The 23,567-nt window shown below is 45.2% G+C and overlaps 2 protein-coding genes across 2 annotated transcripts; both read left to right on the top strand.

Moving 5' to 3' along the window:
* Window positions 1-11,379: 11,379 nt before the first annotated feature.
* On the top strand, window positions 11,380-15,085 carry LOC122037048 (dnaJ protein homolog). Its single transcript, XM_042596502.1, has 6 exons — window positions 11,380-11,693; window positions 12,874-13,039; window positions 13,723-13,861; window positions 13,951-14,227; window positions 14,333-14,531; window positions 14,634-15,085. The coding sequence occupies exons 1-6, from the start codon at window positions 11,544-11,546 to the stop codon at window positions 14,954-14,956; spliced, it is 1,254 nt and encodes a 417-aa protein (XP_042452436.1). The 5' UTR covers window positions 11,380-11,543; the 3' UTR covers window positions 14,957-15,085.
* Window positions 15,086-16,671: 1,586 nt separating this feature from the next.
* LOC122037046 (protein NETWORKED 1A-like) lies at window positions 16,672-23,461 on the top strand. Its single transcript, XM_042596500.1, has 6 exons — window positions 16,672-16,967; window positions 17,486-17,628; window positions 17,716-17,965; window positions 18,501-20,302; window positions 20,467-22,119; window positions 22,290-23,461. Exons 3-6 carry the CDS (start codon window positions 17,863-17,865, stop codon window positions 22,950-22,952), a joined length of 4,221 nt encoding a protein of 1,406 aa, XP_042452434.1. The 5' UTR covers window positions 16,672-16,967; window positions 17,486-17,628; window positions 17,716-17,862; the 3' UTR covers window positions 22,953-23,461.
* The last annotated feature ends 106 nt before the right edge of the window (window positions 23,462-23,567 follow it).

The following is a 23,567-nucleotide window of genomic DNA, read 5'->3' on the forward strand; positions in this document are numbered from 1 at the left end:
TCCTGGGTTCACCGTCCCCACCAGGTTATAGTTTTTGTTCGGAACGGACGGTCAGAGACCGCCCGGAGGCCTCCGGTGGTGGATAAGGGGTCAGATTACTAGGCGCCGAGTGAGGATGTCCTTCGGGCGGCCTTCGGCCGTCCGCTCCGAACAAAAACTATAACCTGGTGGGGACGATGAACCCAAGAAGGGATCGCAACCATTTACGACCAGATCGCGACCATAATCCGACCATAATTCTATGTGGTCCATCCCCTGGTCCATAAAAGTAGGGACCAGGAGATCCCTGCTCCTTAGAGAGTCCCCTCCAGATGGAGAGCTGTAAAAAAATCTGTTGTTACGGTAAATAATAATGTAAAAAAAATCTGTTGTTACGGTAAATAATAATAAAATTCAGTTTATAAAAAACATATATACTAAATACATAAATAAATTTAAAAAATATATATTACATCAAATATTTAAAATAATTATATAAATACTACTCGTCTAGCTGTTTTAGAGATAAAAATATTTATCAAATTTACATAATCTAATTATTGGACTATTTCTTTCTCAATCGATAACATTGATAGTCCATTTAGTGCATCCTGTAACACGGAAATCAATATGGTGACTGCAAGCAGTAGCAAGACGACAAATAATAACCACCATGTAATTAGGTCACAGTTCGCAAAAGCGACTGAGTTAGTGTGAGACAACCCCGTGCTACCCAATTAGGTTACCCGAGCAAAGGCTAACCGTTAGCCCACATTGCATGAGATAGCCACTGCAAGAATAGACGTGATTAAGTCACACAAATGGTCATTATTGCACAATTAGGTTACAATTAGTGCCACGTGATGCAAGACGAAGAAGATGGTCAAAGAATAAGATTATGATTACCTCTGATTCAGTGGATTCGTGCCATAGTAGAAATAATGTCGGAGAAGAAATCACGTGCAAAGAAAAGCAACACCGGAGAAGAAATTGCGTGAAAAGAAGAGTCATGTGTTGGTATGTGCCTTGTAGTCATTTAAGGTCCATGTCTCTTATTTTTTTTAGTATAATTAAAAAAAATGGGCCCTTCATTGGGTTGGACCCTGAGACGGTTACCTCTCTGGCCTCATGAAAGTTACGGCTCTGTCCAGATGTTAAGATATCGAGTGTTGTCATATAAAATCTTGGGATTAAATTTAATGTGTCTGAACATACTTCTTTCCTATACCTTGTCATCTGTACTAGTGGTTAGAAAGTATTCATAATTTATTTACTTTGTGTTGACCTAGAAATGGATTTGACGGAGTGCCGAGATGAGTAAATTATTTTTTTACCATATGAATATTTTGGTAGGTCAGTCTCTTGTAGGATGTCAAGTTAAATAAAAATAATAAATTTATTATAATAAAATAAAAGATTAATTTTTGAATGACGTATATTCTTAGAGAAATATAAATTTCTTTTATATTCTAATCATTTGATGGTGTAGTATAGACTGATCCTATATTCGTATAAGAAACATCTGGTTACTTAAATGAGAAAAGTCAACGAGTATGAGTAAGTAAGATGCAATGAAATTTTGATGGATTTTTTTTTTTAATTTTTTGAAAGAAAAAAATAATGGACGTCTACTTGATACCTATTATCTACTGTTCTTTAATGAAATCTAAAATGTCTCTTGGGCTATGATGTAATAATAAGTGATCCTGTCTGAACCAAGAGTCAGCGGACGCTGGGCACGTGGCGCTCTCTGCTGGATCTTCGAGTGCTCCGGCGAACCTGCAACAAACCGGGCCGGGAGGGGTTCCCGGCGACGGTCCTCCGACGCTCAAGTCAGGTAGGCTATGGAGAAAGTGGCTGCCAAATCTGTATCATGCGTACCTTTGGCGAAGTAATAGCCTCTTTATATAGGACGGAGAAAGAATTGATGCACGCCCCTCGAGATGCGTACGTGTCAGCAACCCATACCACGGTATGCACTTGTCAGAGAGCTTACCTGATCCCATACTGCTACAGTGAGAGAATGTTCTTTGATGGGACGGCAGGACCCCCGTTTTCAGGCTAGAGGTATGGCATAGCCATACGACTTGACGGCTGTCAGAAAATGTTCCCATCTTTTACCCACCACCTGTCTGGGGAGCCCGGCCCACCGGGCGGGCGGTGAAAGTCCGGACGCGGTGAAAGTCGTCCGGCCGGCCCTGATTCTTTGCGCCGTCCGGGGGGTGATTCCTTCCGCTCGATCATTGTGCACTGCTTCATTTGAGCGTCGGAACCCTGGTCCCTACCAGGGTGTCTTTTTACTATCAGATTTCCCTTTTTTCCGAGTCCGGTCGGCTCGCCCCTTTCGGGTGAGCCACTGGACCCTTTGACCTCCCCTCAGCGTTGACTCCTTGTGGGGTTCCGGCTTTTTACCGCCGGATCACTTGCCTTCCTCTCGAGTCTAGTCGAAGGAGGCAAAGTCCGACTGACTGGACTGCCGATCTGCCGAACAATGATTATTGCATTAGGCCGCTCGGCGTGACATACGGCTGCTCATCCATGCGGCGATATCTGTCCGTTCGGCGATACTTTGTCCATGCCTTGTATTTTCTTGGAATCGACGTCCGTTGTTCTCCCACACCTCCCATCACGTGCTCTGCGCACGGTAAGGGGAGTTCATTAAATGCGGCTAGTAACCGGCTGACACGTGGCGATCGTGCATTTGTCAGAGTATGGCGTTTGCGTCACTTCCGATGGGGCAGCCGCTGTTTGAAACGGACGATCAGATGACAACCTCGATATCGACGACCTGGATCGGACGGTGGAGATCGCTTCCGAGCGGCGATATAAAGCCCTTGACTCCGTTTCCGCCGCATTTCATCTTCTTCATTTCCAGATTCCTGTCGCTCCTCCTTTCGCCGGCGACCTTGTGCTCAGACTTCCCGACGATCACACGGCAACTTCCGATCATCTCCCTCGATTGTAAGATCCTTTTTCTCGCTCGAGACGCGTTCTTCTTTCTGTTAATCATCCTCGTCAGTCGGTTTTCTTCCTTTGCTTGAACCATCCTCTTCTATCCCGCATTCTGGCCTTTCGATCATGACCAGTACCTCGCAGTCAACCGGCGGTGCTCCGGGTCTTTGGTACTCGAACATGGAAAGTCGGTTCGACGAGGAAGACGTCATGCGCCTTATTCGAGCATATGACCTACCGACCGACCACGAAATAGTGTTAGCCATGCCTTCCGATCGGCCTAACGATCCTCCGTCCGGCACTGTTGTCTTCTTCCGTGATCAATTCCTGGCCGGCCTACGTTTTCCTCCTCACAAGTTTTTCTTAGAAGTTTGCAACTATTTCCGCATTCCGCTCGGCCAAGTAGTTCCCAATTCTATTAGATTGCTGAGCGGAGTGATAGTTTTGTTCAAACTGAACGGCATTCCCTTAAACCCTAAAATCTTCCACTACTTCTACTATCCCAAGCAAGCCGAGTGGGGTACCTTTGTTTTCCAATCTAGGATAGGCTTCGTCCTTTTCGATAATATGCCGAGCTCCAACAAACACTGGAAGGAGCATTTTTTCTATATTCGTTTTCCCGAGCGGCCTACTTTCCGCACTAAGTGGCAGACAGCTATGCCTGCGCAACCGGAACTCGGCAAGTTTAGAGGTGACGCAGACTATCTCCATGCAGCCGAACGGCTAGTCGGTCAGCGCTATCACATTGACAAGATGCTTCTCCCAGGAGTAATGCATATATTCGGCTTGTCTTCTGCACCAGCCGATCTGCCTTGTAGCATGAGTAAGCTTCCCTATCTCCTCCTTTATTTTGTTCTAACTGATTTATTCTCTGCTTCTGCAGCTGAGGTCATGTGGAGAGCCAGAGCTACCGAGAAGCTCAAACTGAAAGCCGCTCAGATTGAGGCGGTGACGAGCAAGGAGGCCGCCGAACGGGGCCTGGCTCCGGCTGACCCGGCCGGCGAAGAAGGTGAGGGGACGCCAACGGTCCCAGAAGCCCCGGACGCCCCTGCCCCTCCTGATGAGGCCACGGGCAATATAGAACATGGAAGTGAAGCTGAAGTGGAGGCCCGTTCGGCCGATGATGCGCCGCTGCGCACTCGGAAACGCCGGCGACCGGAATCCGCACCTGCCTCTACACTTGATGAGCCACAACCTGAGCAGGGTGTAGGTGCGCCGGTGCTGTCCGGAACAGTTTCCGTCGAGAGTACCCCTACCCCTCAGGATTCTCCGAGGGCCAGCTCGGAAGTTCCGCCGTCCAGCCCTTCGAGGACTCGACGACGTCTCAAGCGTTTAGGCGAGCTACCCTCCTCTTCTGCTGGTGGGCCATCTCAGAGCGGGCCGAGCGGCCAGAATCTACTTAAAACCGTCCTGCGCCTCCCTTCGGAGGCGTACATGGCTGCCGCCGATCGGCCGGTATTTCCCGAGCAGATGATCACCCTGACGGGTCCTCTCGCACAAGCTTGGATAGATGCTCGGAGTCGTATAGCCAAATTGACTCCCGGGCAGCTCGGCGACAGCAACCTTCAATCAGCTACCGGGGTATGGCCCCTTCCCTTCTTTTCTCTCCTATTTGAAGTTTTTAACCTGCTCGTGTTTGCTAGCAGAACTGGGTGGAGCAGATCGCCATTAGCGATCGATTGGCCGAGCTGGAGGAGGAACTGAAGAAACAAAAAACAGCTGGGGACGCCAGGCAGTCGACGGCCGCTCTGGAGAAGGCCAAAAAATCACTAGAAGCTGAGCGGAAACGAGCTGCTGATCTGGCGAGCAAGGTCGTTCGGCTTGAAACAATGATTAAACAACGAGACAAGGAGATCCAGACGGCGACCACTCGGAAGCAACAGGCCATCAATGATATGGACCACATGAAGGTGGAGATCCGGGGGCTGGAGCAACGCATTAAGGACCTGGATGCTCTGCTGGCCACCGAAAAAGAGAGCCGCTCGGCTGATCTCCAAAGATTCGATGGAGACTTGAAGGATCTCCAAGCCGCTAGCGACGCTGCCCATGCCGCGCTCAAGGAATATCAAGAGGGAGAGTCGGCCCGCTCGGAGGAAGTGAGGAAGGCGTTCCTCCGCTCGGAAGGCTTCGGAGAGAAGTTTACCGATAAGATATCCCTCACGTTCGAGGAGGCAATCAAGGCGGCGGTGGGCTACTTGAAGACCAAAGGTCACCTGTCTGCCGAGCTGACCATCCCCCCCGAGGACTTAGCGAGCGTGATGGATGCCATCCCCGACGCTCTTTTTGATTTTGATGTGTGAAGAGCGTTTTTGTAAGCTTTTTTGAATTCCCGCCGTTCGGCCCGGCTTATGTAATGACTTTTTTGACTTGCATATTAGATAATCTTCTGTTCCTCTCTATTTTAGCTTCTATTTGAGCTAGAAATCCTCGTCTCCAAAGGGGTTTTCGCTGGATTTTCGCAAGACCTCCAGCTCAGGCGTTTATAGACGCGGAGCTCGACGGCGCGGTTTTTATAGCCGGTCGGCGCGGCTCTCGATTTTTAACGACGGAGCCTCGGTTTTTAAAGACGGTCGGCTGGCTCTCGATATTTATCGTCGGAGCTCGACGGCGCGGTTTTTATAGCCGGTCGGCGCGGCTCTCGATTTTTAACGACGGAGCTCGTCGGCGCGTCCGCTCGGATTATTTAAAGACGCCGGCTCGTCTCTCGATATTTATCGTCGGAGCTCGACGGCGCGGTTTTTATAGCCGGTCGGCGCGGCTCTTGATTTTTAACGACGGAGCTCGTCGGCGCGTCCGCTCGGATTATTTAAAGACGCCGGTTCGTCTCTCGATATTTATCGTCGGAGCTCGACGGCGCGGTTTTTATAGCCGGTCGGCGCGGCTCTTGATTTTTAACGACGGAGCTCGTCGGCGCGTCCAGTGAGACTGCACACCCGGCCGAACGGCGCGGCCTTCGTCGTCGAGCGCTTGGCTTGTATATAATCATCCCTGAGGTAGTCTCGGCTAGAATGTACCTAGCCGAACGGCTCAGGCCTTCGCTCCAGGCAATAATCTCCCTCTATCATCCTGATCAGCGCAGGGTTTTGGTTTCCTTCCTGCCACACTAGTATGCAGCCCGGCTGAACAGCTCGGGGTCTTCGAGTTCGAGCTCCCGGTTTGGACATAAACCTCCCGACCGATCGGCTCGGGGGCCTTCGGGTCACGATGATAATGCCTTATATTCGCTCTTTTGACTTTTCATCTCTGCATTTCAAGTATTTAGTCGAAAAATGAAGTACACAGGGTGATTTACAGTGATACACCTTTCACCCCGACCGATAAGGTTGGAGGTGGTTCGCGCTCCACGGTCTATCTAGCTGCCTACCGTCCTCGTCTTCCAAATAATACGCGCCCGAGCGGAGCTTTTCGATGACTTTGAAGGGACCTGCCCATGGAGCTTCAAGCTTGCCGACATCGCCGACCGGCTTCACTTTCTTCCAGACAAGATCGCCGACCTGGAACGATCTAGGAATGACGCGCCGGTTGTAGTTTTGCCTCATCCGCTGACGGTATGCCATCAGCCGAACGGACGCCTTTGCCCTCTCCTCTTCTACCAAGTCCAGCTCCATGTTTCTTCGTTCGGCATTGCCATCACCATAGCTCTGGATTCGGGCTGACTCAATGCCGACTTCGACCGGAATGACAGCCTCACCGCCATATACCAAATGGAACGGTGTGACTCCTGTCCCTTCTTTTGGCGTCGTTCGGATGGCCCACAAGACGCTCGGCACTTCATCCGGCCAACTTCCTCCCATATGGTCGAGCCGAGCGCGCAAAATACGAAGAATTTCCCGGTTGGCGACTTCAGCTTGACCGTTGCTCTGAGGATAGGCCACGGACGTGAAATGTTGCTCAATGCCGTAGCTTTTGCACCAATCCTCTAACATCTTCCCTGTGAACTGCCGCCCGTTGTCGGACACTAGTCGGCGAGGGATGCCGAACCGACAAATGATGTGTTGCCAGATGAATTTTTTAACCATTTGTTCAGTGATCTTTGCCAGCGGCTCGGCCTCCACCCACTTGGAGAAATAGTCTACCGCCACTAGTAAAAATTTCCTCTGCCCGGTCGCCATCGGAAATGGACCCACAATATCCATTCCCCATTGATCGAACGGACATGAGATGGTTGATGCCTTCATCTCCTCTGCCGGTCGGTGGGAGAAGTTGTGATACTTCTGGCACGAAAGGCATGTAGATACTGTCCGAGCGGCATCTGTTTGTAAAGTTGGCCAAAAGTATCCGGCCAAGAGAATCTTCTTGGCCAAAGAGCGTCCGCCCGGATGACCTCCGCATGCTCCTTGATGTACTTCCCGGAGGATGTAAGCTGAGTCCTCCGAGCTTACACATTTCAGCAAAGGGCGCGAGAAAGCTTTCTTGTAAAGTTGATCTCCAATTAGTGTAAACCGACCGGCTCTTCTTCTGAGGAGCCGGGCTGCATATTCATCTGATGGTGTGGTGCCCGAACGGAGGAATTCTATAATAGGTGTCCTCCAGTCATTTGAAAACGCGAGGCCTTGCATCCGGTCGACATGCGCCACCAGCAGCGTTTTTTCAATTGGTTGCTGAACGGCGACCGGCGTTATTGAGCTCGCGAGTTTGGCTAACTCATCGGCCTCCTGGTTCTCCGTTCGGGGAATCTTCTGAATAAGCACCTCTCGGAAAGCAGCTTTGAGTTTTTCAAAAGCCTCAGCGTAGAGTTTGAGCCGAACACTGTTGATTTCAAAGGTGCCGGAAAGTTGCTGAGCGGCCAACTGTGAATCAGAATAGAGTGCCACCCGACCGGCTCCCACATGCCGTGCTGCCTGCAATCCGGCTATGAGGGCCTCATACTCTGCTTCATTGTTAGTAGCTTTGTAGTCTAGCCTGACGGATAGGTGCATCTTTTCTTCCTGAGGTGAGAGTAGTAATATTCCGATCCCACTTCCGAGCCGAGTGGAGGATCCATCCACATATACTCTCCACATAGCTTCCGGCTCTGGTCTTTGCACTTCGGTCACAAAATCAGCCAAAGATTGGGCTTTAATCGCCGAGCGGGGCTGATATTGGATGTCAAATTCACTTAATTCTGTCGTCCACTTGATAAGCCGTCCGGACGCTTCTGGATTCAACAGCACTCTTCCGAGTGGACTGTTCGTCCGGACAATGATGGTGTGAGCCAAGAAATACGGTCGAAGGCGCCGAGCGGCTAAAACCAAAGCTAAAGCCAACTTCTCGAGCCCAGTGTAACGAAATTCAGCATCTTTTAAAATGTGGCTTAGAAAATACACCGGCTGCTCTTCGCCGCTCGCCCTCACAAGTGCTGAGCCTACAGCATGCTCAGTTGACGACAGATACATATACAGTGACTCACCCCCGATCGGCTTGGCCAGCACAGGCAGAGAATTTAGATATGTCTTCAATTCTTCAAATGCTCGGTCACACTCTTCATCCCACTGGAACTTAGTAGCCTTGCGCAGGATTTTGAAGAATGGCAGGCTCCGATCGGCAGTTCTGGAGATGAATCTGGATAAAGCAATTATCCGACCGGTCAACCTTTGCACTTCTCTTACTTTGTCTTCCACTGGGAACTTTATCTTTTGGTGGAAGGTTGAGACAACCGCTCGGAATTCGCCGAGCGCCGGTCGTCCCAAAATGACGTTGTAGGATGATGGAGAGTCGACCACCACGAAGTTGATTGTCCTGGTCCTCCTGAGCGGCTCTTCTCCCAGTGAGGTGGCCAGCCGGATTTGTCCGACCGGCTGAACTTCGTTGCCCGTAAACCCGTAGAGCGGGGTCGTCATGGGCAGCAGCTCGGCTCGATCAATTTGCAGCTGGTCGAACGCCTTCTTGAATATGATGTTGACCGAGCTCCCTGTGTCAACAAATATGCGGTGAATGGTGTAATTTGCTATTACCGCTTTAACGAGCAGCGCGTCGTCGTGGGGCACTTCTACTCCTTCTAAGTCCCCGGGTCCGAAAGTGATTTCCGGTCCACTTGCCCGTTCTTGACTACAGCCGACCGCGTGGATCTGCAGCTGTCGGACGCCCGCCTTTCTGGCTCGATTGGAGTCTCCTCCGGTCGGTCCGCCGGCAATAACGTTGATCTCGCCCCGGGAAGTATTGTTCCGGTTTTCCTCCTCCCGAGCAGACGGTCGTGACCGTTCTCTGGACGCCCGGCGATTCTCCTGCCTCGGAGATCGGTGCCGATCGGGTGTCTGCTGATGTCGCCTCTCGGTGTGGGTCCGGTCAGCTTCATGAGTCCTATGTCTCCTGTCGATGGGAGGAGACCGTCGTTCGGCTTTCCTGGGAACGGGATTGGACAACAAGGGAATGCTTCGGCAATCCCTCGTGTTGTGTGTATCCGTCTGGTGGAAGGTGCAGAACATAGGGGTCCACCTCCTCTTTGGCTTGGGCCGAGCGGCAGCCACCTCTTGTACGTGAGATCTGGCCTGGGGGGGTCGGATTGCATCGGCCCTCGGTCCTCTGGGCGGCTGCTGAGCGGCTTGCTGTTTCCGCTCGGCGTGAGTATGTGCCCGCTCGGCAGGAGCTTCCTTTTTCCGAGCGGCTTGCGCTTCTTCCACATTTATATATTCGTTGGCTCGATGTAGCATGTGATCATAATCTCGGGGCGGCTTTCGGATGAGCGACCGGAAGAAGTCTCCATCCGCTAGGCCTTGCGTGAAGGCGTTCATCATCGTCTCCGAGGTGGCCGTTGGGATGTCCATCGCCACTTGGTTGAACCGCTGAATGTAAGCTCGAAGCGATTCTCTCGGCTCTTGCTTGATGGCGAACAAGCTGACACTTGTCTTTTGATAACGCCGACTACAGTGGTGGAGGAAGGCCGTTCGGAATTCCTTGAAGCTCGTGATGGATCCGTCCGGCAACCTCCGGAACCACCGTTGAGCAGATCCCGAGAGAGTGGTAAGAAAGACTCGGCACTTCACTCCATCGGTGTATTGATGGAGCGTGGCTGTGTTATCAAACTTACCCAGATGATCATCCGGGTCCGTTGTTCCATTGTACTCGCCGATTGTCGGAGGCACGTAGTGCTTGGGCAGAGGGTCCCGTAGTATAGCCTCCGAGAATTGGCGATTGATCTGCTCGGGGGAGGAGTCCGCTCGGGGAGCTTTCCCCTTCCTGTCATCCCGCCTTGGCATTTCATCTGAGGAAGATCCTATATCTCTTCGGGCCGGCGTGGCTCCAGGGGTGCGAAATAAGGCCCGATGGAATGCGACGGTGGCTGGAGGTGCTTCCGCTCGGCCACCTGACGCAGATGTTGCTTGCTGCTCCGCCCGCTCGACGGATGCTTTTTGTTTTTGCTCCACGAGTTTGGCGGCCCTTATCTCGACCAGAGCGTCGAGTTCCTCCCTTGAAAGCGTCACCGTGTGCTGTCGTCCAACCTCGTCCATTGTCTCTGTTCGGATGCAGGAGCGTTCCCACAGACGGCGCCAATTTGATCCTGTCCGAACCAAGAGTCAGCGGACGCTGGGCACGTGGCGCTCTCTGCTGGATCTTCGAGTGCTCCGGCGAACCTGCAACAAACCGGGCCGGGAGGGGTTCCCGGCGACGGTCCTCCGACGCTCAAGTCAGGTAGGCTATGGAGAAAGTGGCTGCCAAATCTGTATCATGCGTACCTTTGGCGAAGTAATAGCCTCTTTATATAGGACGGAGAAAGAATTGATGCACGCCCCTCGAGATGCGTACGTGTCAGCAACCCATACCACGGTATGCACTTGTCAGAGATCTTATCTGATCCCATACTGCTACAGTGAGAGAATGTTCTTTGATGGGACGGCAGGACCCCCGTTGTCAGGCTAGAGGTATGGCATAGCCATACGACTTGACGGCTGTCAGAAAATGTTCCCATCTTTTACCCACCACCTGTCTGGGGAGCCCGGCCCACCGGGCGGGCGGTGAAAGTCCGGACGCGGTGAAAGTCGTCCGGCCGGCCCTGATTCTTTGCGCCGTCCGGGGGGTGATTCCTTCCGCTCGGTCATTGTGCACTGCTTCATTTGAGCGTCGGAACCCTGGTCCCTACCAGGGTGTCTTTTTACTATCAGATTTCCCTTTTTTCCGAGTCCGGTCGGCTCGCCCCTTTCGGGTGAGCCACTGGACCCTTTGACCTCCCCTCAGCGTTGACTCCTTGTAGGGTTCCGGCTTTTTACCGCAGGATCAATAAGAATAATAGACCTTATAATTAAGGAATGCTACCTTTTAGATAGTCTGTCATAAATGTTTTCGATTTATTTTAATGACTGATATTAAATTACTATAAAACCGAGCCGATCATAATCTAAACTGAACCTTAATTGGCATTTTAAATTCTTTTATGAAATTTCTGTCCTTTTACAAATAATTGATTTTTAATATCATCACAATAAGGGGGCGTATATGCAAATTTCCCTTTGCTTAGGGTCGTCAATAAATGCCGCGCTAGCCATTGCCGAATCCTTCTCTCGCACACTTTCTAGGGCTTTTCGGCTTCGGATCCCTCTTCGATCGGGGCCTCGTTTCGTGAGAGGAGAGACGGGATCTGGTGATTCCGCCTTGCATCTGTGGGCTACCGATCGATTGGGTAAGGTTCCGCCGCGGAGATGTTCGGGAGGGCGCCGAAGAAGAGCGACAACACTCGCTACTACGAGACCTTGGGGGTGCCCAAGACCGCATCTCAGGATGATCTGAAGAAGGCCTACCGGAAGGCTGCCATCAAGAACCACCCCGACAAGGGCGGCGACCCCGAGAAGGTGCCGAAGTGAATGTCCTTTTTGATAGGCTATGTTTTTCTGTTGTCGCTGTTCATTTAATCTGGGTTTACTCTCATTAGTTCGTCCTTCCCACCCGATTGTCTACGATTGATTTGTTGCTTAATGTTCGTCTTACATTGGATCTGTCATGCGTTTGCTTTTCTTTCAGTACGAGCTTTTTTTTTTGGCTGAAAATCATTTTTTTCTTCTTCTTTATGGTTTTAGAAGAAAGAGATTCTATTGTTCTGTTTTTAATTCTGATTTCCATACTGAAATTTTGCAAGATTTGCATAAAAGCTTAGGTTACTTTCATTCAAAGACTTAGAGGCGTGTGGATCCGTTATCGTGTCGTTGAGTTGGATGCTTTGTTTCATTGTTCACTTTATCTTCATCTCTTTGAAAGCTGACAGTATGAGTCGTTTTGTAGCTAAAAAAAATCATTTCTTTTCTTTATTGTTACTAACGTAAGGGATTCTATTATTTTGTTTGCGTAGTTTGACTTCCTTACATGTGTGTGTGTCTCTTTAATTGAGTTGGAATCTTCTTTTCATTGCTGATTTTTTTTGTGAGCTCTTTGGAAGAAGACACCATTAGTCGTTTTATAGCTATTTTTTTCTTTATGGTTATATTTCTGTATGCAAATTACAGTTCCGATATATTACTCTCTCACAGACACTCATATTTGTTTATCATATTTTGTATAAATGGGCATTGGCGAATTTTAACAGTAGGTTTACGTTACGCCCATTCTGTGCATGAGATGTGTGGTGTAGATTTGTCATCATCTCATTGTGTTGGATGTCTTCTTTTGATTCTTCACATTTTCTCTCTTTGGAAGCAGACTCTAGGGATGGAAGGCTAATAATCTGTTGGTCCCTTGATTATCAAGAAGGTCATTCTTATTTTGTAGTAGCTCCTGCTTTAGTTGTTTTTTTCCCAAAGAAGTTTAATCTTTTACTTTTGGAAGAGAAGGTTTCCTTTTTTTTTTTGTTGTTGTGCCATGATGAGTGCTTTGATGAAGGTTTCTCTTTTTTTGTTGGTGTGCTTTGATGAGTGCTTGTAGTTGTACCTAGTTTTTTTGGTGGCTTTGTTGTATAATCGCCATCTCTGATGGATGCAAATTGTCTGTTTCTTATCTCGGAATCACAATTATATGATAAATTATCTATTTCCCTTTCAGTTCAAGGAATTGGCTCAGGCTTATGAAGTTTTGAGTGATCCTGAGAAACGTGAGATCTATGATCAATATGGTGAAGATGCTTTAAAAGAGGGAATGAGTGGTGGAGGCGGGGGGCATGATCCATTTGATATATTCCAGTCCTTCTTTGGTGGCAGTCCCTTTGGAGGTAAGAAGTTCATATGTTTGATGATATCAAATACTGTTGCAAAACTGTTCAATTTTTCAAATTATGTCATTTAGAATTGGGTATGCTATTGATCTAGATGTTTGCCTTTGTCTTTTAACTTATCCAATAAACCAACCCTTAACTTTGTTTTTAGATTTGTCAAGTTTCATTCAGTTGGTACAACAAACCCATATGTTTGTGGGCCTTGTGGCATACTTATCTGTTGGGTTGACAAAAGTGGCCCGAACTAGTGTTATCCTGAATAGAGGAGATTTAGTAATCATGACTGTTTTCCATGGAGTTGCTCTTTTTTTTGGGTATAAAATGTTGCATGTTTGCATTTATGATTCTATTACGGATTAAAATTTCTACATATTTTTATCTTATACTGTTGGCAATACTGTTAATTGTTTTAGAGCTGTGATGTTCGGAATTGATTGAGTACAAGTATCCAATACGAGTGATCTAAATGTTTGACACTATTATTTAAATTAGGAATATGATGTCAAAGGGTTCTAACTACCCCATAAATCAATCTTTAGCATTCTAAAGTATCTAATAAATCAACTGGTAGCTTTATTTTTAATTTATCAAGCTTTGTTCAATCAGTGCGACGATCAGCATGTTGGTAGCATTTTTTCTGTTAAAGTTGACTAAAACTTAATCTTGTCATCATTGTGAAGGAGGAAGCAGCAGAGGACGAAGGCAGAGAAGAGGGGAGGATGTCATCCATCCGCTCAAGGTATCCTTAGAAGATCTTTACAATGGAACCTCGAAGAAATTGTCACTCTCACGGAATGTGATCTGCCGGAAGTGCAACGGGTGAGTTGCTTACCTTTCTGTGTACGTTATGGATTGTGTCACAATTGATTGTTTTTTATGTAATGATTTGGTTATATGCACCGATGCAGCAAGGGTTCGAAATCTGGCGCTTCCATGACATGCTCTGGGTGTCGTGGCTCAGGTATGAAGGTCAGTATTCGCCAACTGGGGCCTGGCATGATTCAGCAAATGCAGCATCCATGCAGTGAATGCAAGGGAACTGGTGAGAGGATCAATGAGAAGGATCGCTGCTCAGACTGCAAAGGCGAGAAGGTTGTCCCTGAGAAGAAAGTGCTGGAGGTTGTAGTTGAGAAGGGAATGCAAAATGGCCAGAAGATTTCCTTCCACGGAGAGGCTGACGAAGCTGTATGTTCATTTTTTGTTTCCCTTTCTCTCTCTCCTTTCTCCCAAACATATCCTTTTGAACTAGATTATCAAAATATGTTCGTTTACGTTGGCAATTGCATGCAGCCTGATACACTCACAGGAGACATTGTGTTTGTTCTCCAACAAAAGGAACATCCCAAATTCATGCGAAAGGGCGAAGATCTCTTTTACGAACATTCGTTGTCGTTGACCGAGGCTCTTTGTGGTTTCCAGTTTGTTTTGAATCACCTTGACGGTAGACAGCTACTTATCAAATCAAACCCAGGGGAAGTCGTCAAGCCGGGTAAGCATCCCTACTTCCTATCTTGATGCATTATTTGTGTGCTTCATTTTTGATTAACAATCCATCCGCCTTCCTCACTAAAACCAAAAATCTCTGGGACAGATCAAAACAAGGCAATAAATGATGAGGGCATGCCGATCCACCAGAGGCCCTTCATGAAGGGAAAGCTCTACATCCACTTCACTGTCGACTTCCCGGATTCACTGGCACCAGCTCAGTCGAAAGCTCTCGAGGCGGTTCTCCCTCCTAAGCCTGCGTCTCAGTTGATGGACATGGAGCTCGACGAATGCGAGGAGACAATATTGCATGATGTTAACATGAAGGAGGAGATGCGACGGAAGCAAGCGCAAGCGCAAGAAGCTTACGAAGAGGATGAGGATGATCTCCATGGAGGCGGCCAGAGAGTCCAGTGTGCCCAGCAATAAACTTGATTAGCTATATAACTTTTATCGACGTTTGGTTGTGTGCCCAGTAGTAGTATCATGGTCATCCTTTTGAAGTAGTTTAACAATAAACTTATCGATCGAACGAATTTCATATTTGAATTTTTATCATTATCTTGCCTGCTGATGCCAGTAAAGATACAGGATCCGGATCCTCTAGTTTGTATTTTGCGAATCAGAAGATGAATCACAAATAACGGCTGATTTATTTGGATGGATCTTACCTGTTTAATAGTTAGGATTTATTCAAATGGACTATTCAAATGGATTAATGAATGAAGTGGTCCATTCTTTGATCCGCAAAGACACTCAATCGAACTCATCGTAATGCCATCTTGCTGAAGAATAAGAAACAGCAATTGTGCGATTTATTGTAAGAGCATCTACAATTGTCTCCTCGGATGAGTCTAGTGGCTAGCGCATGAGGTGTTGTCACAATGAGGTCTGGGGTTCGAATCTTGGCAAAGTTGAGGTAAATTCTTTCCTTATGCGTTAGTCACTATTCTAAAGGTTAGTAGCCGTCCGTGATTTACCTCTTCCGTGTTGACTTTGGGACGAGTTAACGAGGATACTGGGGGCGAACGTATTCGTCTTTTGTCACAATCTACAATACTATTAATGCATGACGCGTTAATAGCAATATATTATTATATATACATACTTTTTGCATTCTGTAAGCATTTAACGTGTTCAATTTCTTGAAACTATTTAACGTGTTCAATTCTTTGAACACATTAATAAATAGTACATCCGTGTAGATATTAATGTTGAAGTATTAACAGCGACGCGGATGACTTGAACGTGTTAATAAATAGTACATCCATGTAGATATTAACGTTGAAGTATTAACAGTGATATGGATGCCCTAATGCTATGATATTATAAATGTTGAAAATTTAGTTTTTATAACTAATAAAATAAATAAAGATTGGTGAAGATATCCAGTTTTTCAATGAGAGACTCATCCAAATATTTATAGACTATGTCAGCATCATTAATTAATTAATTGAGATTAAGTAATGAGTATCTATTGATTAATGAAGTAATCAATCAATTAACTAATGCATCGACTAGGGCTACAAACGAATCGAGCCGGCTCGCGAGCTTTTCGAGCCGGCTCGAAAAATATTCGATTCGTATTCGAATTTATCGAATTCGAGCCGAACTCGAACATGTTCGAACTTTTTTTCGAGCCGAACTCGAGCCCAAATGATATTGTTCGAGCCGCTCGCGAGCCTTAATATTTATTAATATAAGTTAAATATATATTAAATAAATAAATTTCGAGCCTTTCGAACATATTTTCGAACAATAATTCGAATAGTTCGCGAACATGTTCGAATATTTCGAGCCGAACTCAAACCCGAGCCTTAATTCGAACCGAACTCGAATCAAACATTTTGAATTTTCCGAGCTTCGAATCGAGCTCGAACTCGAATATACTTATTTCGAGCCGAATTCGAGCCTTAAATTTTTCTGCATATTCGGCTCGATTCGGTTCGTTTGCACCCCTAGCATCGACAGTGAAACTGATTGATTAACAAACTAATTAATTAATATTATTAAATTTATCATCTACTCACTATTAAAAATAAATAAAATCTAAAACTCAAAGATTAATTTGTCGGCCGCACAATACACAATAAACCCAAACCCATGCCTTTTGTCTTCATCATTATCATCACCAACTCCGAGATTGTCGTTCACAGTGTGGAAGACCTATTCCTCGGATCACTGCTACTCTGCTAGTGCTCGCTCATGCAGCTCCAGTCGACCACTACTGACTACACTACCCACAATTTTTCCAAATTTTATCCTGGGAAAAAGGATGCGAGATCACAAAAAGACACGCAGGCAGGTGAAGTGATTGAATGGAGCTTTGTCTGTGTGTGTTGATGCGTCTGGTCCCCCATTCTCCTTCTTCTTCTTCTTCGAAGAACTGACGAGCAAACCTAAGTTTCAGGCCCCAAGCTATTCGATATCTACTGGGCAGGTATGCAATGCGCGTTTGAAAAAGAGATAGTCTTAATCCTCGCGGTCTCTGTCGTTTGTTTCGCCGCATTTATTCCGATCTTTAATTCCATTCCTGTTCCTGCCAACTTTTTTGCGCTCCGATTCCTTGTCCCTTTCCGCGAGCCCTCTCTCGCCTTCGCCCTTTTCTGTCCAAATTTGTTTCTTGCGCTGCGGTTGCCGTCTGTGTCCTCTCGCATGAAGCATTTCGATGGAGGCGCAGCTGGTTTATCGAGAAATCAGTCTTTTGTGAGTTTTCCTGCTGATTAAGGTACGGCCGGAGGGCAAAATGTGGTCTTGCTGTTTGTTGTTCTCGGCGGAAAGCTGGTGTTTTTAGGGTTTTCGATTTATCTTTCTGTGTTTTCCTCCCGATCGTCAAGGGTTTTCGGTTTTCTCTATGTTTCTTTGTCCTGTGACTCAATGCATACCGAATTGCCGAAGAACATGATCTTCATGGTTTAAGTGCTGGATCTCAAACCTTGTTATCGTTTTCCTTTGCAGGAGTTCTCATCGACATCAATTTTGTAGCAGAAGTTGGGCTTCTTGTCAGTCTTTGATTGCCACAGCCTCTCATCATTGAGTTGAGCATTTCGTCTTTGAGCATATGCAGCAACACAGTTCCCCATTGATTATCGATCGAACAGGTGCTCATAGACCTTCCCCACGAGGATTCTTATGGATGGAATTGCATGTTCTTCGTACTAACTTCACTTCCTATGCCTTTTACTCAGATGGTTATCAGTGGCTGTTTCTAAGACAATTACAAGAGCTATCATCTGGGGGAGTTATCGCGCTTCTCATCTTTGTTTGGTGTTCTTTAGTTGTTTATATAAACACAAGCATTGCCCTTTGAGGTTGAGGTTTCTTTGCCTAGTGCCATGGAGACATTGTCGCGTGCTGAATCCAGACGCTTGTATTCGTGGTGGTGGGATAGTCATATCAGCCCCAAACTCTCTAAATGGCTTCAAGATAACCTCACTGGTTTGCTCATTGTTCTCATCTCTGTTCTTTTTTAGACATAAATTGAGTCATTCTGTGCCCTAAGTGAACTACTTTAGTGCTAAAGATAAGCTTTTTCTCGTCTTTGATCTTTGCACCTTAATTACATCTCCCAATATTCCATTCGATTTAGCTCAACTAGATAATAAAAAAGTAGACAGATCATTGCATTAAAAATTAGGTTGTGTTTCATTTAGCACAAAAGGATTTTAGGGCAGATATATGGTTATGTAGTACCTTTTGTGTTATTTGATATCACAAGCATGGTTAGAGTTTGAACTTTTTATTCATGCTAAGTTTGCTGCACTTCCTCAATTGTTTGGTTATTTGGGATCTCAGTGAATTTACAATCAACTTATAATGTTAGACTCCGATTGCTTAACCTATTTAAATATAGTTGTTTTAGTTTTCACCAGGGAAATTAATTGATGTAGTATCCATATACCTAAACCTTTTTCCGTTGTTTGAACCGTTACAGTTTGTGTCTAAATGGTGGAATTTATTGATTTGCACACAGATATGGATAACAAGATCAAAGCAATGATCAGACTTATAGAGGAAGATGCTGATTCCTTTGCCCAAAGAGCTGAAATGTACTACAAGAAACGTCCTGAGCTTCTGAAGCTACTGGAGGAATTTTATCGAGCATACCGTGCTCTAGCAGAAAGATATGATCATGTGACTGGGGCACTTCGTCGGGCTCACCGAACTATAGTAAAAGCATTTCCTAACCAAATCTCAGATGAAATTTCTGATGAGTCTCTATATGAATCGCCTGCTCCTAGTTCAAGAATGAATAGCCACCCAATGCCTCCTGGAATCTCTGACACTGATGATGCCGGTTTACTTGGTGATCTTTTATGCTTGTCATTGCATGATGACGCAGTGAAATCGGATGAGGCTTATTCTGATGAAAGTAAGGTGGACTCATTTGAAGACATTATGAAGCAGTTGAATGAAATTTTTGCAAGCACAGAGGATGAAGCTGGTCCTGTATTTGCTAAAGGAAGTGAAGGCAACTTTTTAGACTATAACTTCCTTCAGGATCAGATTTCCAGGTTATCGACGGAAAACCAGGAACTGAAGAAACAAATCTATTCAGAATCATCGCGTGCTGATAAAAGTGAAAATGATGTTCGATGCCTAAAAGAGATCTGCTCCAATGAAAAATCTGAAAAACAAGATGTTCTGGTTCGATATCAAGAGTCCACAGAAAGATTAACTTACCTGGAGCATGAAATCTCCCATGCGGAAGCAGAAATTAAGAAGCTTAACAGTGTGATTATGACAGATGCTTCAAGTTTAAACAGTGCTGAAGAACAAAGCTTTGCTCTAGGGAAGGCTAACCAATCATTGCGGTCGGAACTTGACATACTAAAACTGAAAATAAGAGACCAAAAGGAGAATCTTGATAGGAAGGCGCAGGAGCTGGAGATTCTCAATGTTTCCTTACAAAATGAACAACAAAGAAATTTGAAGGCCGAAATAGCTTGTCAATCTATGAAGCAGCAACATACTGATGCACAGGAGGAAATGAAACAGATGGAATTGGTGATAGAAAGTGGAGTTGAAAAGCTGAAGGATGTCAAAGAAGAATTTAAGAAGCTGAGGGAGGAAAATGACATATTGAGGCAGCACGAGCTATCATCTGCTCTAAAAATAGTGAATCTCCAGGATGTGATAGTTTCACTAGTTGATTTAAGAAGGAAACTTGAAGATGAAAATGATCTTCATATAGAGGAAAAGGAAGCCCTTCAGCTGGAGTTGCATCGTCTAACAAATGACAAATATGATTTGGAAGGGAAGTATCATGTGCTAACTGAGGAAATACAAGAAGTCAATTTAAGTCTGCAATCCCTTCAGGTATTGATGAAGGATTTGAGACAGAGAAACATCGAGTTAGAAGATCCAATCAAGATGAATCAAACTGCACACCATCCTAATCTCAGGAACTTAAACCACATGCAGTGGCTGTCAGAGAAAAACGTAGCACTGGAAGCTTCGCTCTTCGATGCTGATGATGAATTACATAGTTTAAGAATGAAAATGAAAGAGTTAGAGGAGTCTGCTCATCATCTCCGCCATAGGATTTTTGTCCATCAAGCTGAAAAGTTTGCACTTGTTGCTCATAAGGAGGCTTCTGCTCAGGACATGGAGAAATTTTTGAAGAAGAATGCACCCTTGGAAAGTTCTATATATGACATGGATCTTGAACTTGCAGGTTTTGCAGAAAAATTGGAAGATGTCGAAGAATTGTGCAAGCATTTTCACAATGAGAAATTTTGTCTTATATCTGAAAAAAGTGACCCGTTAAGTCAGGTACACAATCATGGGTTATATTATGCTCTCATTCATTGTATCTAGTTGATGTATGTATTTAAGTAAACCTTATCCATTCTACCTAACTAATCTGTAAACACGAGATTTATCATTATGCTGTTCAAGATCTTTACTCCTGTATTGAGTGATTCTTGTTTGCATAGGTACCAAGCATCAAGAAGAATCTGAAGAACTTGGAGTGCAGATATTATGAGTTAGAAGACAGATGTCCAACTATGGAAAAGGATAGGGACTCAAAGCTTCATGATGTCGCTGAGCTGCAAGAGTTATTACAACTCAAAAAGGAAAAACAGAATACCTTTAGTCAGTCCTGCAACAGTCAGCTGAGTGCACTCAAAGATCAGATACATCTTCTTGAGGAAGAATGCCGAAGAAGGGAAGAGGATTTTGATATGGAGCAGATAAAGATCATGAATACTCAGATAGAGATATTCATCTTGCAAAGATGTTTATGTGAAATGAAAGATGAGAACTTGATTCTTTCAGTTAAGTCTCATAAAGATGTGGAAGCATTACGAAACGCCGAGAGACATATTCTGGAGCTTGAGAGTGAATGCCTGAGCCAAGAGCAAAAGATGAAATATTTAATAGACAACAATGAGAAAATCAGGGAGTGGGTTCAATTACTAATGCAATCACTTAAGCTTGATCTGCATTATGTCTCTTTGGAAGATATCGAAAATGGCATTGTTTTACAGGTTGCTTTACGTGAAATTAAACAGATGGTAAATGCTATTTCAGATGCCCAGGATGAAAAGCAGCACCTACTTCTTGAGAATTCATTCGTTCTTGCCCTTTTAGAACACTTTGAGAACTATGCAGCAGACCTGAGAGCAGAAAAGACCACCCTTGATGAAGAATCTAGTGCCAGATTCCAGGAGTATATGATGCTGAGAAACAAACATGATGAGGTACTTGTGATGAATGAAAAACTGAAGGAGGAGATCCATATTAGCAACCAAAGTGAGGTTACCCTGAAGACTGAAACAGATTTGCTAGTCAGACAGCTAATGTATTCTCAAGAAGTTCATCAGGCATTACAAATTGAAGTATCCAAGTTGGTTGAGGAAAATGACTTGATTTTAAAGAAACTTCTGGATTTGAGTCAGGAAAAGCTCAAACTTGAAGAGGAGGATAATGTAATGCTAACAGAGGTTTTGGCCATGGATTACCTTTCTGTGATATTTAAGAGCCTCAATTCAGAGAGAGAATGTGAAATAACCCTATTAAGCAATCAAAGAGCCCTTCTTTACGAGTTGACCATCAATCTTGAACAGAACATCTATCTACTGGAAGCCGAAATCAAAAATCTCAGGGTACCATTAAACAACTTGAATGGTTGTCGAAGTTCACAAACTTCGGTGGAGGGTAGTCACTCGCTGCAGGCCGACCATAGGTACCTAAAGTTGGATGATTGTGAAACCGAACATATAGAAATGGAAAAGAAAATATTGTTAGATGATTGTGCCGCCTTGCTGCATGACAATTTGTTTGAATCGATCAATGCAACAGTATGTAAAGAGAAAGTTCTTGAACTGATACAATCATATGAGGACCTTGAGAGTAATGCCATTCTACAAAGGGAAGTTGTTGAAGAGATCACACTGAGAAATATACCAGTGGATGAGTTGGAGAAAAAGATCCAAGTGCTTGAAGAGGAAAACAATGAACTGAGCGCTGACTTGAGTGCACATGAACTTTTCTTGGGCTTGTTGTGGGACGACATTGTTGTTTTGGAAGAACTTACTTTTTCCCTCACAAAACAACATTCAACACCAACTAATCTAAAAGAAGAGGTACTATTTCCCCCTTTATCAATTATTACTGACGGCGCCTATCATATCTTTAAGAGTTTTAAGCATATGGCATTGCTACAAAATATTTTCTACTTCTCCCTCAATTACCACCACATTGTTGTTGGAATAAAAAAAAGCCGTAGTTATTGATTTAACTGCATTGTGTTCAGGTTTGTCAGCTTGAGTTTTATCCTCGCACCGGAAGCAATCGAGAAGCCAGTCCAGACGATTATGCCTCAACACCTATGAGATTGCATGATTTGCATGAGAGAGTTAAAGTTCTCCAGGAGGTCTTGATAAACACTGGGAGTATGATTGAACTGGAACGGTTTGATTCACATGCCAGTTTGGAGGCTGCATGGAAAGAAATCGAAGGGTTAAAATTGAAGGGGAATCAGAAGCCAGATAAAAGTTCAAGTAAATCAAAGTGCAAAAGAAATCCCAAGGATATACAGCTTGATATTGTTTTCAGTCCGTCGTCGCGGTGTGGGAATAAAATTCTTTCTCGTGGACAGAAGGATGGAAAAAACAACGCAACTGACCAGACGTTTGAGGTTTGGAAGACGGGATATGGAATCAAGAAAGAGATGGGTCGATCAATGCTGCTAATGGAGAATTATACAACATATTATCAGGGTGATGAAGAGGAAGAGAAGTGCACATCGATTGAACTAGTAGCTGAGAATGATTCGGTAGTTGACAAACAAGAGCTGCCCCATGAGCTTGCTCCGCGCCAGGAATGGAATAGGAGGGTCATAAAGAGGCTTTGTTCCGATGCTCAACGGTTGTCAGTCCTCCAAGCAAATTTGCAAGAACTACACAAGAGCGCATAAACATCGGAAAAGATCAACAATTTGCCTCCGTCTGAAATCAGCTCCATCAAGGATCAGTTGAAAGACGCTGATGAATCCGTATCACAGCTTATTGACGTCAACAGCGAGTTGAAAAGCAATGTGGAAAATCTTTCTGCTGCCCCATTGGATCAGATCGATGAATGGGACATCGAGAGCAAAAGGAGGAAGCAAATTTCCGATTGGGCTAGAAAGGCGTCTGAGAAAATTGGGAGGTTGGAATTCGAGATGCCAAAGATCGAATATAGTTTGTGCAAATTTGACAAAGGAAATATGAACAAGAGAGTGAGAGTTAAGAGGAGAACCGGGATTCGACTGCAAGAATATATCTATGGAAGGAGAAACAGCAGAAGACAGAAAGAAGCTCCTTCCTGTGGTTGTATGATGGTAACATCAACTAGTGACTAGATTTCGCTCTTGCGAGTACTAATGATTTCTCATGTGGCATGATTTGGAACTTTGGATAAAATTATGAATCATTAGAATGTTCACTGAAAATTTCTTCTCAATGAATGATAGTTTGTGTAGTATCATACTTGCAAAATATAGTTAATCAAAATGGCCAAGGTGTACTTGAAAGTGTTCATGCATCACAAG

Source organism: Zingiber officinale, unplaced genomic scaffold (assembly GCF_018446385.1).
Source record: "Zingiber officinale cultivar Zhangliang unplaced genomic scaffold, Zo_v1.1 ctg232, whole genome shotgun sequence".
Lineage (NCBI taxonomy): Eukaryota > Viridiplantae > Streptophyta > Magnoliopsida > Zingiberales > Zingiberaceae > Zingiber > Zingiber officinale.